Below are 7,500 nucleotides of genomic sequence, written 5' to 3'. Positions count from 1 at the left end.
CATCATCAAATGATTTGCTCTCATCACTCCGACCGTTTCCCTTTGTTTCCTCAGGACACCGAACAGAAGAAGAGCGGGAATTATTTCTTCCTTGACGACTGAGACGACTTCCTGTGGCGCCCCGGCACGACTTCCTGTGGCGCCCCAGCACGACTTCCTGTGGCGCCCCAGCACCACTTCCTGTGGCGCCCCAGCACGACTTCCTGTGGCGCCCTTCATTCGGGCTCTGTTCAAATGATAAACAACTTTATTCCACCACAGTTTCTGACCTTGTTTCTTATTTTCTCTAACGGCTGAAATGTTTCATCTTTAAACTGAAACAGGGAAAGTGATAGTTTTTAAGAAATGTAAAAAACATAACTTTATATATATACAATAACTTTATTTATATACAATCCTCCACATCATTGGTCAAACTAAAGAAAACAATCATTTTCAGGCTTGATTCTCCTCCTGAGATAAAAAGCCAGTTTACACGAACCCCTTTTATTCTATTTATGTTTCTCATGTTATAAATTTATATTTTCATTTGACCATGAATTTAATTTGACTGGGATTTCAAAATAAAATCCTGTGATGTTTGTTTCCTACTGTTTTAAAAGTTTGAAGATAATAAAAATTAAATTTGCTCTGAATAACACTTAATTTGATTATATAATAAAAAATATATTATTAAAGATGAATACTATTTATTATTAATCATCTTATATCGAGATAAATAACTGGATAAAAGCCCAAATGGATTTTAAAGACAAAAAGTCAAAGACATTAATAAATTAGATGAGAACATGATCTCACGTCGGCTCCGAAGAGTGACGTCTCTGGTGACGCCATGTTTTTATGAACACAATGCAAATATGGAAAGTTCTGTGGTGCGCACTCTAGTGGAAGCTACCAAAAGTGAAGCGAAATCATCTCTATCTCCCCTGGTGTCACACACACACACACACACACATCTCTCGTTTCCGGTATTTCACATGACAGCCTGATACAATGATGATTTAACCTAAACAATCATCATATGAAGCTGATTCGTCATATGAACGCTTTCATGCACAACAATGCCAGCTGTTTCCTGTCTCCTTCACAATAAAACTCTTGTTTAACCTGTTATACACACGTATGGTATCATTATGATTATTGTGTTTAAGTGAAAAAACTAAACACAGTTAAATCCAAGTGATTTAGTTAAAGTATTAATCCTCCATCTCTCCTCTTTTTTGCTGTCCATCTTTTATTTATGTTAGATAGTTAGTTAGTTAGTTAGTTAGTTAGTTGGTTGGTTGGTTAGTTGGTTGGTTGGTTGGCTAGTTAGCTAGTTAGTTAGTTAGTTAGGGTGCTAACATCACGGCTCCGGGAATGGAAAGAGGATTTGATCTTCAGTTCAAATCAAGTCTTACACAGTTCATGTGTGGAAACCAACATACAGCTAAAGATTATTACACACACACACACACACACACACTACCTCAGGAGGTGGAGAGAGAGAGAGAGAGAGAGACATGTCCCTGCATGTCCCTGTGGTAGAGAGACAGATCCTGAACATAGAGAGAACGAGTGTGGTAGAGAGAGAGAGAGAGAGACACAGAGAGAGAGAGAGACACACAGAGAGAGAGAGAGTTAGAGTAGTAGAGAGAGAGAGAGTTAGAGTGGTAGAGAGAGACAGAGAGAGAGACACAGAGAGAAACAGACAGAGAGAGAGAGAGACAGAGAGAGAGAAACAGAGAGGTAGAGAGAGAGAGAGAGAGTAGTAGAGAGACAGGGAGAGAGTGGTAGAGAGAGAGAGAGAGAGCAGCAGCACGCGCTGGTCTCGGACTTCCGGTCAGAACTGATCACTGATCGGTTATTTTTCCTAATCGATTGACCGGCTGCGCTGCTGACGTCACGGACCCTCCTGTCGTTGATTGGATTAAATGATCGTTAAATAAACCGTAACGTTTCCTCGGCTCCGGCAGGGCGCCACCTACCGGCGGCGGCTAGCATGGGTTTCTACGGGAGCCTGAAGCTCATCTTCTGCAAAGTGAGTTTCGATCATTAGCACTATCGATTATCGATCTGCTGACGTCACAGCCCTGCTCTGATTGGACGGTGGGTTATCGTCGGGCTCGCGCAGCACCGGCATGACGAGGCGTTTCTCTGGCGGTGCGCGTGCGTGTTTGATGGAGCACTGCGGAAACGAGAGCGAGTCTGACTCTGATTCTGGGTTATTGGTTATTGATTATTGATTATTGATTATTGATTATTGATCATCTGTCTGTGAGCCAACGAGCATCTGATGAGGGTTTGAATCCTGTTCAATCAATAGTTATTTCCCTCAAATCCTCAAACGACACAAAAATTTAACTTTCGAAATCAATAATCTGTTTAAAATGTTCAGTTATTAGATGAATTACACACATTAAAATGATCATTATGATTATTGAAATGATCAATAGTGTTATAACCAAGTTAGTTAGAGTTTGAATCTGTTTTCAAACATCGGTCAACTGGATTCAAACATTTAAAATCAGACCATGCTTCTTCTTCTTCTTCTTCTTCTTCTTCTTCTTCTTCTTCTTCTTCTTCTTCTTCTTCTTCTTCTTCTTCTTCTTCTTCTTCTTCTTCTTCTTCTTCTTCTTCTTCTTCTTCTTTTGGTCCAAAAGTCCAAACTATCCAACAAAGTGTTTTCACTCTGGAACAGAACCAGGTTCAGTTTGATCCAGAACCAGAACTCCTCTTCTGCTCTGAGGAACCGTTCACACCTGATGTTCAGAGTCTGAAGCTCTGAGACAAACCAGGTGTTTCTAGTGATTCTATTGATAAATCAGTTATATGTGTGTGTGTGTGTTTGTGTGTGTGTGTGTTTGTGTGTCGGTTACGACTGTAGAATCTAAATCACTTTAAACCAACTCAGTTCAAACAGTGACGTAAAAGAGAAAACATGTCGATCTGTTCTTCAGTTGGGAGGGTTAGGGTTGGGGGGGGCGGTGCATAGTGCCAATGAGTGTCCTCACTAAGATAGCTGTACAAACGTGTTTGTGTGTCTGTGTGTGTGTGTGTTTGTGTGTATGTGTGTGTGCGTGTGTGCAGCAGCTCTATTTTAGTCAGCACTGCACCGGCGACATTCCTCTAATTTTCCACATTCCTGTTGATTCACTGTGAGCGACTCCGACAGGAAACCGATGATTCAGATTGTGCGACGCTGAATTTGTGTGACTTGACATTGTCTGAGTTTTCTACGATGCAACCAAAGAAACACACAAACGTGTTCTCTGTTGTTGTGTCACAGGAACGACGTGTTTCATGTTCAGATCCAATCAGGAGTCAAAGTGAAACCTTCAGAAGTTGTGAAGGAGAGTTGTTCCATGACACAGAGAGCAGATGTCTCCAGCCTGTCTTCTGACTTCTGTCTCCTGTCTTCTCTCTCCTGTCTCCTGTCTTCTGTCTTCTGTCGTCTGTCTTCTGTCTTCTGTCTCCTGTCTCCTGTCTTCTGTCTTCTGTCTTCTGTCTCCTGTCTCCTGTCTTCTGTCTTCTGTCTTCTGTCGTCTGTCTTCTGTCTTCTGTCTCCTGTCTCCTGTCTTCTGTCTTCTGTCTTCTGTCTCCTGTCTCCTGTCTCCTGTCTTCTGTCTTCTGTCTTCTGTCTCCTGTCTCCTGTCTTCTGTCTTCTGTCTTCTGTCTCCTGTCTCCTGTCTCCTGTCTTCTGTCTTCTGTCTTCTGTCTTCTGTCTTCTGACTTCTGTCTTCTGTCTTCTGTCTTCTGTCTTCTGTCTTCTGACTTCTGTCTCCTGTCTTCTCTCTCCACCCTCAGGTGAAGAGGAAGTTGGATCTCGGTCCCGACGCTCGTCCGTTTCCTTCGGGGAAGAAACACTGTAAAGGCGGCGGATTCCTCAGGTGCCGTCCAGAGGAAACATGAACTGGTTTGAATGTTGTGAACTGTGATTCTGACTCCGCCCTTCTCCCCTCAGGCCCCCCCGTCTGGTTCAGGTCACGCCCACCACCTTCGGCGACCTGCGACTGGCCAATGGGCATTCAGCTCAGAGGCGGCGGGTGACCTCGGGTCCGCCCCCTTCCGGCCTGCAGGACTGGCTTCACACCTTCCAGGTGAGACTCATCTCGACAGTTCCTTCACGTAGATAGATGATTAATTAATCTAATTAAATTGATCAGAAATCCAGTAGCTCACACAAATAACACAAACATCGCAATCTGATCAAATAAATAAATACTTAACAAAAAAAGGGAAAACCTCCCCTCTTAACCGCGATCGTCCAATCACAACTTAGCAACTGAACTAGAGACGTCAACACTGCCGCCCCTAGTTACAGTTGCTAGGTTGTGATTGGACGATCGTCATTAAAGGTTTTTCATGGTGATACAGTGGACGTGTGTTATTTTTAAACCTTTTTAAAGCCAGAAACAAAAGCCTCAAAAAGACATTTCCCGCTAACTAGCATTCCTCGCTAACTAGCACTACTTGCTAACTAGCATTACTTAATAAGCATTCCTCGCTAACTACAGTAGCTAACATGAATTCTGTTCATAACCCAAGAGCATGTTACTATGTAACTTTTCAAGAATTCGAGTTCTGTCTCAGAGATATCCTCGATCATTACAAGAACGTTCACCACCAGGGGGCAGAGATGATATTGAGATCAGATTTAGGCTATCGCTAGCAGCTCTTTCCTGGTCTTTATTAATATTTAGAATTCAGACAAACGTCTCAATAGACATAACGTTAAGTTTCGTAAACAGCACTTGTTTTTATTTAAAATCCTCAAAGAAAAGGTGAAAAGTCTTCTTCTCATTCTTCTTCTTCTTCATCCTTTTCTTCCTCTTCTTCTTCTTCTTCCGCTTCATCCTCCTCCTCTTATTCCTCCTCATCCTCTTCCTATTCTTCCGCTTCATCCTCCTCCTCCTCTTATTCCTCCTCTTCCTCTTCCTTTTCTTCCGCTTCATCCTCCTCCTCCTCTTATTCCTCCTCTTCCTCTCTGCAGATGTGGAGTGGCCCTGAGAGGCTACTGGCTCTGGATGAGTTGATTGACAGATGTGAGACCAATCAGGTGAAGCACATGATGCAAGTGATCGAGCCGCAGTTCCAGAGAGACTTCATATCCCTGCTGCCCAAAGAGGTGTGAACACGCATGTTCTCTGTATGACCTGAAACTGCTGACGCAACACGACACATGGGACCTGTCATTACTAACAACATGTGTATGTTGATTGCGTGTTCCAGTTGGCCCTGTATGTGCTGAGGTTCTGAACATGTGTATGTTGTGTGCGTGTTCCAGTTGGTCCTGTATGTGCTGACGCTCTGAACATGTGTATGTTGATTGCGTGTTCCAGTTGGCCCTGTATGTGCTGAGGTTCTGATCATGTGTATGTTGTGTGCGTGTTCCAGTTGGTCCTGTATGTGCTGACGCTCTGAACATGTGTATGTTGTTTGCGTGTTCCAGTTGGCCCTGTATGTGCTGACGCTCTGATCATGTGTATGTTGTGTGCGTGTTCCAGTTGGCCCTGTATGTGCTGACGCTCTGAACATGTGTGTGTTGGTTGCGTGTTCCAGTTGGCCCTGTATGTGCTGAGGTTCTGAACATGTGTATGTTCATTGCGTGTTCCAGTTGGCCCTGTATGTGCTGAGGTTCTGAACATGTGTATGTTGTTTGTGTGTTCCAGTTGGCCCTGTATGTGCTGACGCTCTGAACATGTGTATGTTGTTTGCGTGTTCCAGTTGGCCCTGTATGTGCTGACGCTCTGAACATGTGTATGTTGTTTGCGTGTTCCAGTTGGCCCTGTATGTGCTGAGGTTCTGATCATGTGTATGTTGTGTGCGTGTTCCAGTTGGCCCTGTATGTGCTGAGGTTCTGAACATGTGTGTGTTGGTTGCGTGTTCCAGTTGGCCCTGTATGTGCTGAGGTTCTGATCATGTGTATGTTGGTTGCGTGTTCCAGTTGGCCCTGTATGTGCTGAGGTTCTGAACATGTGTATGTTCATTGCGTGTTCCAGTTGGCCCTGTATGTGCTGAGGTTCTGAACATGTGTATGTTCATTGCGTGTTCCAGTTGGCCCTGTATGTGCTGAGGTTCTGAACATGTGTATGTTGTGTGCGTGTTCCAGTTGGCCCTGTATGTGCTGACGCTCTGAACATGTTGATTGCGTGTTCCAGTTGGCCCTGTATGTGCTGAGGTTCTGATCATGTGTATGTTGGTTGCGTGTTCCAGTTGGCCCTGTATGTGCTGAGGTTCTGAACATGTGTATGTTGGTTGCGTGTTCCAGTTGGCCCTGTATGTGCTGAGGTTCTGAACATGTGTATGTTCATTGCGTGTTCCAGTTGGCCCTGTATGTGCTGAGGTTCTGAACATGTGTATGTTGATTGCGTGTTCCAGTTGGCCCTGTATGTGCTGAGGTTCTGAACATGTGTATGTTTGTTGCGTGTTCCAGTTGGCCCTGTATGTGCTGAGGTTCTGAACATGTGTGTGTGTTGTTTGCGTGTTCCAGTTGGCCCTGTATGTGCTGAGGTTCTGAACATGTGTATGTTGGTTGCGTGTTCCAGTTGGCCCTGTATGTGCTGAGGTTCTGAACATGTGTATGTTCATTGCGTGTTCCAGTTGGCCCTGTATGTGCTGAGGTTCCTGGCTCCCAGAGACCTGGTGCAGGCGGCTCAGACCTGCAGGTCCTGGAGGATCCTGGCTGAAGACAACCTGCTGTGGAGGGAGAAGTGTCGAGAGGAAGGTGAACTTATGAAAACACTTATGATGCTTCTGTCTCTGTTCCTTCTTTTCTTTGGATCTTTGCTCTTAGTTCAGTGATTTATTCCAGTAATATTGACAGAAAACCAACTTTAGTTTGTAATAGTATAAGTGTGTGTTATTGTTAAATTGTATTTATTATTTAGTTTATTTTGTGTTCTTGGTTTGTTTTATTAATTATTAATTTTGTAGGAAGTTAGAAAGGTGCTATATAGATCCTAGTTATTATCATATAAGACATTCAACTCCTTAATAATCAGTATTTTTCAACTTTTCTTATGATGATACGTCTTCCTCTTCCTCTTCATCCTCTTCTTCTTCTTCTTCTTCTTATTTGTGTTTTACAGTTCATTTTATTCATATGCTGCTACAACTTGATTAGTATGACTGAGGTGTAATGCTAACGCTAGGTAGCTTCATTTGGATGACTGACAGGAAGCCAACCCCCCCCCCACACACATACACACACACACAGACACACACAACATGCCACATAAAGTAGTTTGTCCACATTTCATATGAACGTGTCAGAACAAGAAGATAAAATAGATCAATCATCAAACCTTCAAACCTGTGTGATGATTTATTCTTTAATAAATAATATACTGCCACCTAGTGTCTGGTTATCAGAACACAGTTACATCCATCAGATCTGTGTTTGGATCTAATCACACTCAATAAGTCTGATTAACACATGACAACACAACCTTCCTGGGGGGGGGAATGTTTCTGTCACTTTTTGAATGTCCGTGATCAGAATTAACAAAATCATTTTAA

The 7,500-nt window shown here is 43.3% G+C and overlaps 2 protein-coding genes across 2 annotated transcripts in view; both read left to right on the top strand.

The window, feature by feature from the left end:
• Positions 1–260, top strand: part of abce1 (ATP-binding cassette, sub-family E (OABP), member 1) — a 10,506-nt gene extending 10,246 nt beyond the window's left edge. The window contains exon 19 of the mRNA XM_061066458.1: positions 55–260. Coding sequence (XP_060922441.1) covers positions 55–102 — 48 coding nt within the window. The 3' untranslated portion in view covers positions 103–260. The remainder of the gene's footprint in view (positions 1–54) is intronic.
• Positions 261–1,561: 1,301 nt separating this feature from the next.
• LOC132996132 (F-box/WD repeat-containing protein 7-like) overlaps positions 1,562–7,500 on the top strand; it is a 12,767-nt gene continuing 6,828 nt past the window's right edge. Inside the window, exons 1-5 of the mRNA XM_061066455.1 lie at positions 1,562–2,020; positions 3,787–3,869; positions 3,944–4,079; positions 4,973–5,107; positions 6,583–6,706. Coding sequence (XP_060922438.1) covers positions 1,982–2,020; positions 3,787–3,869; positions 3,944–4,079; positions 4,973–5,107; positions 6,583–6,706 — 517 coding nt within the window. The 5' untranslated portion in view covers positions 1,562–1,981. The remainder of the gene's footprint in view (positions 2,021–3,786; positions 3,870–3,943; positions 4,080–4,972; positions 5,108–6,582; positions 6,707–7,500) is intronic.

The sequence above is a fragment of the Limanda limanda genome, chromosome 22 (assembly GCF_963576545.1).
Source record: "Limanda limanda chromosome 22, fLimLim1.1, whole genome shotgun sequence".
Classification (NCBI taxonomy): Eukaryota; Metazoa; Chordata; class Actinopteri; order Pleuronectiformes; family Pleuronectidae; genus Limanda; species Limanda limanda.
Note: the sequence above shows the minus strand (reverse complement) of the source record. Positions and strands in the feature narration are given on the sequence as shown.